We start from the raw sequence: 10499 nt of genomic DNA on the forward strand, positions 1-10499 counted from the left end.
GCTGTCCCTCAGCTCTTCAGCTCAAGGCTAGCACTCTACCACTTGAGCCACAGTGCCACTTCTGGCTTTTTCTGCTTATGTGGTACCTCATGCATGCAAGACAAGCACTCTACTACTGAGCCACCTTCACAGCCCGACTTTCCTTCTAAAACCGCTATTTTTCACCTTTGAGATCTGGGACAAAAAGAAAATGTAGCACCATTTCCCCTAAACTTACCTCAAAGTGTCTCCATCTACAAGGATGTGTTTGAACCTCTCCTGATACCGGAAAGCCCGAACCTCTCGAATCTCCCTGATCCGCCTGCGCCAGTTCAGAAACCGGTAGTGCAGGTTGAGGTCATCCATCTTGTTCATGAGAACAAACCTGCAAGGGAAGATGGGATGGAGGAAGAAACGGGCCCTGACTAGGGCTCCCCATTCTGCTCAAGTCTGAATTTGATGAGGGTACCAGACTTGGGGTTGTGTCCATATCACAACCTCATACCATCCCTTATCCCCATCCAAGAGGTAACAAGTATTTACTGAGCTCCTACTCTATGTACCTTCCTGAATGCTAGGGATACAGTTGTGAACAGGATGGATGAGTGAATGAGCTCTTGTTCTTAGGGGATTCCAATTCCACTGGGCCAAAGGGGTCAAGATATAAGACAACTCTAGGGGCTGGGAAGGTGGCTCAGTGGTAGAGCACTTGCCTTGCATGCCTGAGGCCCTGGGTTCGGTTCCTCAGCACCACATAAGCAAAAAGAAAAAAGCCGGCAGTGGCGCTGTGGCTCAAGTGGTAGAGTGCTAGCCTTGATCTGAAGAGCTGAGGGACAGCGCCCAGGCCCAGAGTTCAAGCCCCACGACCAGACCCCCCCCCCAAAAAAAAGACAACTCTAGCCAGTGAGGGGGAGGGGAGAACAACAAGGTAACATGACACAGAATGGAAGGACACAGTGGACAGAGACTATCTCTTTAAAGAGGTGACAAGTGAGCTGGAAAGAAGCCAGGCATGTGACAGCCCAAGCAAGGTCATTCCAGGGAGGGGACAGTGAGGCATAAGACCTAGAGTGCAAGGGAGCAGGCATAGTAGAGGAGAGAATGCCAGATAGCTGATGTGTAGGGCAAGTGAGTGAAAATGGGTAAGAAAGGGCAGGAGCCAGATCAAGGCTCTGGGTTTTCTTTCACATATGATAGGCAATCTTTGGGGAGTTTTAAGTCAGAAATGATATGCTGGGTGTTAGTGGCTCACAGCCTATAAGCCTAGCTACTCAGGAGACGGAGATCTGAGGATCACTGTTGGAAGCCAGCCTAAGCAGAAGAAAAGTCACCCTAAGACTCTCATCTCTAATTAACCACTAAAAACACGGAAGTGGCACTGTGGCTCAAGCGGTAGAGCTTCACCTGGAGCACAAAGAGGCACAGGGCCAGCGCCTAGGTCCTGAGTTCAAGCCCCACAACTGACCAAAAAAAAAAAAAAAGTACATTTGGGTTGAGGCTTGCTCTAACAACTGTTCAGAGGGGAGATGACATCCACAAAAATGGTAGCATTGAAAAGAGATGGGTGAGGGCTGGGAAGGTGGCTCAGTGGTAGAGCGCTTGCCTTGCATGCCTGAAACCCTGGGTTTGATTCCTCAGAACCACATAAGCAAAAAGAAAAAAGCCGGAAGTGGTGCTGTGGCTCAAGTGGTAGAGCGTTAGCCTTGAGCTGAAGAGCTGAGGGACAGCACCCAGGCCCCACGTACAGACCCAAAAAAAAAAAAAAAAGAAGAGATGGGTGAAATGACCAAAGAGCCAACATATGAATGAATGAATGAGCGAATGAATGAATGAATGAATCTTCCTTGGAATTAAAGTAAGAAAAAGGCCAAGGTACTCTCTTCCCATTCCCCAAGCCCTGGCACAATCTTTGCACATAGTAGGTCCTTATAGGCTACACTGGAAAGTTCCATCCAATGTGCACAACTCTTCTGCAGTAACTACAACCACAATGGCCCAGAGGAGTAGACACCTGTGGGAACACCCCAGCTGGTGTTCATTGCCGCCTCTACCCTTAGCCAGAGCTCGATCCCAGGTAGATGGATGCTGGCACCCCAGGTCTAAGAGTATCTGGTTGCCCAGAACCCTAAAGCCCTGGTGCCAGTGAGTGGCACAAGTGCAGAGGAGCCAGGCATGGCCTGGTCGCTCCCACGAGACCTGGGGTAACCTAACTCTAGCCTGTATGGGTGACTACGCGGGTTCTCCAGGCCTTGCATTCGGGGAGGGTGCGCCAAGGGAGGAGCGCAAGACCCCGCCCCTGACCCCCAGAGCCACTACCCAAGACCCCCACTTCAAGCTCCCGGGAAGACCCAAGACCTCCGGGACCCCGCCTCCGAACCCCGCCTACCGGGGCCGCCGCGTCCTCCTCATCCATAGGCCTCTCAGCTCCGTACACAAGCTCTTCGGCCACCGCCACCACACACATCCGGGTCCCCGCCCTTCCTACGCTCTTCAACACCCGCCCCATCTCACCAATCTTGACCAATCTACAGCGGCCTCCGACGATGGGCACCCGTAGAAGCCAATCACAGATGGCATGCGTGCCTGTGGGGCGCGGCCCGGTGAGCCGGGTACCTAGCCGTGGGCAGAGTCTGGTTAAACCCGGTTGGGGAGAGAGTAGGGAGGCGACGTGGCGGTTCAGCCGCGGCGGCCTTGAGGGCCGCTTTGGCGGAGGGTGGGCCGGGGCGGGGCGGGGGGGAGGACAGGGCAGGTTCCCTGGCTCTTCGAAGCATTGCATCTCCTGCGTGCTCATTCCACGCCAGTCCTGCTGCTGCAGGCTCTACAGACACGACCTTGAACCCAGTCCACACCCTGACGGAGTAAAGCTTGCCACGTTGACCCACGAGGAGCCGTAGGCGCTGTCCTCCGCAGCCGGTGCACCTTACCCTGAGCTTTATTCTCGCCATTGCATGTCACGTGCCTTCTTCGTGCTGGGGAGGACGTTCCATCCCAGAAGGGGAGAACTTCAGATGCACAATGGAGCCCGGGCTCCCACGCCTGAGAGCCGCGCTACTCAGAGGCTTGAGAGCTGAGGATCTCGGGTTGGCAGCCCGCCGAGGCAGGAACGTCCGGGAGACATCATGGCTTACTAACTACCAAGAGAAGTGAAGCCGTGCCTCAAATGGTAGAAATTTCCAGCCTTGGGTGGAAAATTAAAAAAAAAGCTTAGGGACAGCGCCTAGGCCTGAGCTCCAGCCCAGGACAAAGCTTAGGGACAGCGCCTAGGCCTGAGCTCAAGCCCAGGACTGGCACACACAAAAGCACAATGGCAGGGAAGCCCACGTTGCTCAGAAACGGAGGCCCCCGTGAAACTGCAGCAGGGAGGTCCAGTCAGAATGTGAAGGAAGGAAAGACACTGATGTTGTTGAGTTACCTGCAAAAAGGGTGTTTAGTGCATCAGGACCCTGGATGGGAGTTTGCCCAGTTTCCTCCTCCCACCAAGTCCTGCCGCCTTCCATTCTCCACAGAAAGATTCCTTCTCCTTCACGGGCAACACACATGGAAGTGTTGGATTATGACAGTTCATTGTAGATCTGATGGACTGGGCTCCTTCAGATTTCAGATCTATCCATTTTGTTTGTGTGTGTGTGTGTGTTTCTTTGCTCACGGGTGCACAAGTACTGGGGCTTAAGGTCAAGGCCTGTCCTGTTTCTTAGCTCTTTTGTTCAAGGTTAGCACACTACCACTTGAGCCACAACTCTACTTAAGGCTTTTTTTGGTGGTTAATTGGAGATTAGAGTCTCATAGTCTTTCCTACTCAGGCTAGTTTCAAACTTTGATCCTCAGATCTCAGCTAGAATTATAGGCGTGAGCTACCAGCTCCAGGCTCTCATACATATATTCTCTTTCTTCTCCTTCTCCTTCTTCTTCTTCACCAGTCCTGGAACGTGAACTCAGGGCCTAGGCACTGTCCCTGAACTTCTTTTTGCTCAAGACTAGCACTCTACCACTTGAGCCACAGCACCACTTCTCTGTCTTTTTCCGAGGAATTGAACCCAGGGCTTCATGCATGCTAGGAAAGTACTCTACCTCTAAGCCACATTCCCAGCCCCTTTAGTCAGTTTTTAAGATTGTTATTATAAAGAAGATGTACAGGCCAGGTGTCAGTAATCCTAACTATTCAGGAGGCTGAGATCTGAGGATTGTGTTTCAAAGCCAGCCCAGGCAGAAAAGTCTATGAGACTCTTATCACCGATAACCCATCAGAAAACCAGAAGTGGCACTGTGGCTCAAATACTACAGCTCTAACCTTGAGCTAAAGAGCTGAAGAACAGCACCCAAGAGGAGAGCTCAAGCCCCATGACCACCACCAACAACAAAAGATGTGCAGAGGGGTTATAGTTACATAATCCCTCCCTTCAACCTTCCCATTGCCAGGACACACTCATCTACATTTTTATTTTTGGTTGGTTGTGGGGCTTGAACTCTGGGCCTGGGTACTGTCCTTCAGTTCTTCAGCTCAAGACAAGCCCTCTACCACTTGAGCCATAGTCCACTTCTGGTTTTCTGGTGGTTAACTGAAGATAAGAGTCTGACACCAGAATCAAATACAGTGACAATAGGGGTTATACCATGGGGAAGAACATACAAAAGAAACAAAAAAAATCACATAGTACATTAAAAACAACAGCAACAAAGATAAAACCTATTGTGTCCCTAGCTGTGCATCTTGTATATACATTTTGTTTTTTGTTTTGTTTTGTTTTTTATTGTGAAAATACCATACGGAGGAGTTACAATTACATGGGCAAGATAAGGAGTTCATTTCTTATCAAGCATTGTTGCCTCCTCTTTGTTTCCCCTTCCCATCCCTGTATATACATTTTGTATATACATATTTTTCTAATTTAGGGAGGAGAAGGGAAATAACAAAATGCTGAAACAAGAATACAGGTTGACCCATTGTAACAATGAGATGTACAAGACACTATGTTGAAAACGAACTTTATAACTTGGTGTGGGGGAGGTAGGGAGGGAAGGGATAGTAGGGGAAAAACAAAGGAGGGGTAACAATGCTGGACAGGAAATGAACTCATTACCTTACTCATATAACTGTAACCTCTCTCTACAGTATCTTTACAATATTTTGGGGGGGGGGGATCTGGTCGTGAGGCCTGAACTCTGGTCCTAGGTGCTGTCCCTCAGCTCTTCAGCTCAAGGCTAGCGCTCTACCACTTGAGGCACAGCGCCACTTCTGGCTTTTTTTTTTCTGCTTATGTGGTGCTGAGGAATCAAACCCAGGGTCTCATGCATGCAAGGCAAGCGCTCTACCACTGAGCCACCTTCCCAGCCCTACAATAATTTTTTTTTTTAAGTCTCTCAGACTTTTCTGCCTGGTTGGCTTTGAACCATGATCCTCATATCTCAGCCTCCAGAGTAACTAGGATTATAGGCGTGAGCCACCAGTGCCCAGCTCATCTACATTTTTTGACACTGGATAGTTTGTACATTCTAAAATTTTATTTTTATTATTTTTTTTGGTCCGGTTGTGGGCCTGAACTCTGGGCCTGGGCACTGTCCCTCAGCTCTTCAGCTCAAGGCTAGTGCTCTACCACTTGAGCCACAGCGCCACTTCCAGATTTTTTTTTCTGCTTATGTGGTGCTGAGGAATTGAACTCAGAGCCTCATGCATGCAAGGCAAGCTCTCTACCACTGAGCCACCTTCCCAGCCCCATTCTAAAATTTTATACTAGGAAGTGGCGCTGTGGTTCAAGTGGTAGAGTGCTCGCCTTGAACTGAAGAGCGCAAGGACAGCGCCCAAGCCCAGAGTTCAAGCCCCACGACTGACAAAAAATAATAATAATAATTAAATAAATAAACAAAATAAAAGTTTATACTAGTACAGTATATGCACTTAAATATTGTTAGGGGGTATTATTTAGTGTAAATATCTTGAGATTTGTCCATGTTGTTGCTTATATCAAGTTTCTTCCTTTCAATTGCTGAATAGTATGCCATTGTTTGGCTATATCACAGTTTAGTTATCTACTCCTCTGTTGATGGACATTTTGCTGTAATAATTTTTTTTGGGGGGGGTTGGTTGTGGGGCTTGAACTCTGGGCTTGGGCACTGTCCCTCAGCTCTTCAACTCAAAGCAAGCACTCTACTACTTGAGCTACAGTGTTAATTCTGGTTTTCTGGTGGTTAATTGGAGATAAGAGTCTCACAGACTATCCTGCCAAGGCTGGCTTTGAACCATGATCCTCAGATCTCAGCCTCCTGAGTAGGTGTGAGCCACAGGCTCCCATCTATTACTGTAATAATTTTAAGCCATTACAAATAAAGTTACTATGGCTCTTCGTGTGTAAGTCTTTGTATAGGAATGTGTTGGTCAGCTTTCATTTACTGTAATATTTGAGATAAATCACCTTAAAAAGAGGAAAAGTTTACTTTGGCTCATATTTTGTTTTTGTTTTTTTGTTTTTGTTTTTTTGGGGGTCTGCTCGTGGGGCCTGAAATCTGGGCCTGGACGCTGTCCCTCAGCTCTTCAGCTCAAGGCAAGCGCTCTACCACTAGAGCCACAGCGCCACTTTCAGCTTTTTTCTTTTTGCTTATGTGGTGCTAAGGAATCGAACCCAGGGCCTCATACATGCAAGGCAAGCATTCTACCACTGAGCCACCTTCCCAGCCCCGGCTCATATTTTGGATATTTCAGTCCATACTATATTGACCCATTGCTTTGGACTTGTGGTAGGAGCCAGTAGCAGAGAAGGCCTGTTGGAAGTAGAGAAGTTACCCCTCTGGATGAAGGCATTTTCCAGCAATATAGTTACCAGAATGTGACTCCCACCCAGTAGCCAGAAAGTGACCTGGTGAGGCTATTCCTGGCATGTGGGTTGGGGACAGAGAAAGTGGGGCTTTCTGAATCATAGTGGAAAGCTCACAAGGCATTATGTTATTTTTTATTTTTTATTATTTTTATAAGGCATTATTTTAAATAATAACACAGAAGGGGTAGAAACAGAACATCATGATTCCTGCACAACTAGAAAAGAATTGCCCACCTGGTCAGAAGATGATGTCAGTCCACCTAAACTTTTGTATATCTGATTAATGCCTATTCTGTGAGTAAACAGCTTGTATAAAACCCAGAGTTTCCTTTCCTCTGGGACCTGAACTTCTTTCTGGCATTAGCCTGGTTTGAGTCACTGGCAATAAACCCCTTTATCCTCTCTAAAAAAATGGTCTTGCTCTTAGCTGGTCTGCATTGCTGTAATAGTACTAGAAGTTTGGCTCAAGTGGTAGAGTGCCAGGATAGTAAAATAGCTGAGTAAGAGTGACAGGCCCCAACTTCAAACCCCAGTACCAGCACACACACACACAATCATATACCCCATTAATATGTCCAAAGTTGTGCTTTTATGCAAAGATTAATTTTTAGTTTGTTTTTTCTTCTTTGTGCCACCACCCTGTAGTGTTTTATGTAGACAGATATTAGGATTTATCTCCTTGGGAGCACAATTCCTCCCTATTTAAGTCCATATTCCCATCTACATCCTCATAAATAGATGCTCTGGAAGTCTATAGAATAAGTAGCTATGCTTTTTGTTGTTGTAGCTTGTGGTCATTGTGGGGCTGGAACTCAGGGTCTGGGTGCTGTCCCTGAGCTCTTTTGCTCAAGAGCATCACTCTATCACTTTGAGCCACATTGCCACTTCCAGTTTTCTGGTATTAGTTGGAGATAAGAGTTTCAAGAACTTTCCTGTCTGGTCTGGCTTTGAACTCCAATCCTCAGATCTCAGCCTCTTGAGTAGCTAGGATTACAGTTGTGAGCCATTAGCACCTGACTTGGATATGCTTTTATTCAGCAGATTCCCATTTACTGTTTTTTCCACTAATGCTTCCTAACTCCGAAATATCTGGCTGCCAGTCTATCTGGACCAGTTTAGAAAAATGCTGTTCCCTTCCCACCAATCCTTTGTGTGTATCCTGGAGCACTTGAAATCCAGGTAGGACACATATATATGTGCGTGTGTGTGTGCATGTGCGTGTGTACACACATCCACACACACACATGCAGGCACACACACACACACACATATACATTATCCTGTTCCTCCTGCCCTTCACTTTTTTATCCCTTATACAAAGATGCATTTTCCTTCTTGGGCTGTTCTTCAGGCTCATTCTCTTCCAACTCTATTATAAAGCTCTATTCTCTGGAAATCCCTCTTTAATTTATCCTGGACATAGGTTTCCCTCTCCTGTTGAACCTTGGATCTCTATCTGGGCCTCTCAGACATTTTAGTCTTTATACTGCAATTGAGGAGAAAGAAAAAAAAGAGATGTAAATGGCTGAATGGATGAAAGGGTTCCAAAACCCCCTGGGACAGGTTGGACTGGCTCAGAGATGGGCTAGCAATGATGGGAATCTCCAGAAGAGTTCGAGTATTCCCCTTTGCCTCTTCAGAGGATTGCTTTGGCACCCACTAAACATTTATATTACTTGTATTAATTGCAAACTACTTACATAGGCTAGAAGCTGAGGATTCCGACATAAAGAAGGTAAGGGGAAGTGGGATGATTTGTGGAGAATTGATCCTCAAATCACTGAGGGTCTTACTGGAAATATAAGACCCAACCAAGATATGCAACAATATAAAACGTAACACAAAAATGTGAATGAATTCAGAGAAAGGCACGAACTCAGCTTGCCAGGTAGGTGGGGAAAGATGTGTGGAAGAATCTGACAAGGATTTCCTCTTTATGAGCTGAAAGGTTGAAGACCTAGGAAAGACATCTGAAAACCATTTATGCCTTACCTTGACTTCCCCTTATCTCAATCCAGGCCCTAAGATAGGAACTTGCCAGAAGGTTGTGGGGAAGGTGATCCTACCAGCTAGCTGAATCACAGTATATTTGCAGGACAGGAAATGGCAGATGGGTGCACAAGTCTTGGGGCATAGAGTACCCCAGGAAGTCTTTGAGGAAGAAACAATCCTATGACTGTGAACATACTTCATCAGGACATGTGGGAGGGTGTGTGGGGACAGATGATATAAAACAGATTGGAGACCAGCTGAGGTGACACAAAATTCACATCAGGCCCACATTAGACTCAGGCCTTGTGATGCCATGGTCACTGGTCTTGCTCTCTGTATCTTCCTATGTGTTAAAGAGCGGAGCCCGGTGGCTCACACCTGTAATCCTAGCTACTCAGGAGGCTGAGATCTGAGGATCGAGGTTCAAAGCCAGCCCAGGCAGGAAAGTCCGTGAAACTCTTATCTCCAATAAGCCACCAGAAAACTGGGTGGTGCTGTAGCTCAAGTGGTAGAGATCTAGCCTTGAGCTAAAGAGCAGAGGGACAGTGCTCAGGCTGAGTTCAAGCCCATGACCATCCCCCCACCCCCCAAAAAAAAAACTATCTGTAGAGGAGCCACATACTTCTACATGGTGATGATATCCAGCAGTAGCAGCAGCAGCATAATGGTTTTAACCCTTTTATGTTGTTCTCTGCTTAGGCCTACTATCTTTGTTTTTCAAACTTTAGCAGAAATGGTTCAGGCCACGTCCCTCTTTCCACTCCTTCTTAAAAGGATCTCAGTTAGGCTGGGAATGTGGCTTAGTGGTAGAGTGCTTGCCTAGCATGGGTGAAGCCCTGAGTTCAATTCCCCAGTACCACATACACAGAAAAAGCTGAAAGTGGCTGTGGCTCAAGTGGTAGAGCACTAGCCTTGATCAGAAGCAGCTCAGGGACAGTGTCCAGGCCCTAAGTTCAAGCCCCAGGACTGGCAAAAAAAAAAAAAAATAATAGAGGGGGAGGCTGGGAAGGGAGGTGAAGGGTAAACAAAGGAGGAGGCTGCAATGCTTTGTAAGAAATGTATGCATTATCCTGCTCATGTAATTGTAACCCCTCTGTACAGTATGTTCACAAATAAAATAAAATTAAAAAAAATAATCCTCTTCTCATTCAGAGGCCAAGCATACTTCCAGGGATTTTCTCTTAGCCAATTCTCCATCCCAAGTGCCTGCCATTTGCTTCAGATATCTGCCCTAAGTATTAAGGCAGAAGGGAGGAAAAGTAGAGTTTAAGATCTGAGCCAGGGGCTGGGAATGTGGCTTGGTGGTAAAGGAGGAAATGTAAACCTAGGTAGAAAGTAACCCAAAGAAAGTAACCCAAGGCTGGGAAGGTGGCTCAGTGGTAGAGTGCTTGCCTTGCATGCATGAGGCCCTGGGTTCGATTCCTCAGGACCACATAAACAGAAAAAGCCAGAAGTGGCACTGTGGCTCAAGTGGTAGAGTGCTAGCCTTGAGCTTAAGAGCTGAGTGACAGTACCCAGGCCCAGAGTTCAGGCTCCACGACCGACAAAAAAGAAAAGAAGGGCTCTGGGAAGGTGGCTGAGTGGTAGAACACTTGCCTTGCATGCGTGAGGCTCTGGGTTCATTCCTCAGCACCACATAAGCAAAAAGAAAAAAGCTGGAAGTGGTGCTGTGGCTCAAGTGGTAGAGCGCTAGCCTTGAGCTGAAGAGCTGAGGGACAG

General features: G+C 47.2%; 1 protein-coding gene across 3 annotated transcripts in view; it reads right to left on the reverse strand.

Annotated features, from left to right (window-relative positions):
• Positions 1-2467, reverse strand: part of Spryd3 (SPRY domain containing 3) — an 18270-nt gene extending 15803 nt beyond the window's left edge. For 2 of the 3 annotated variants that reach the window (XM_013032541.1, XM_013032540.1), the window contains exons 1-2: positions 2366-2441; positions 218-364 (exon numbers count right to left, since the gene is read on the reverse strand). In XM_013032541.1, coding sequence (XP_012887995.1) covers positions 218-364; positions 2366-2388 — 170 coding nt within the window. In that variant the 5' untranslated portion in view covers positions 2389-2441. Of the gene's footprint in view, positions 1-217; positions 365-2365 lie in introns of all 3 variants that reach the window. The other variant, XM_013032539.1, reaches the window with a different exon arrangement.
• Positions 2468-10499: the final 8032 nt, after the last annotated feature.

This window comes from Dipodomys ordii, unplaced genomic scaffold (assembly GCF_000151885.1).
Source record: "Dipodomys ordii isolate 6190 unplaced genomic scaffold, Dord_2.0 Scaffold155, whole genome shotgun sequence".
Classification (NCBI taxonomy): Eukaryota; Metazoa; Chordata; class Mammalia; order Rodentia; family Heteromyidae; genus Dipodomys; species Dipodomys ordii.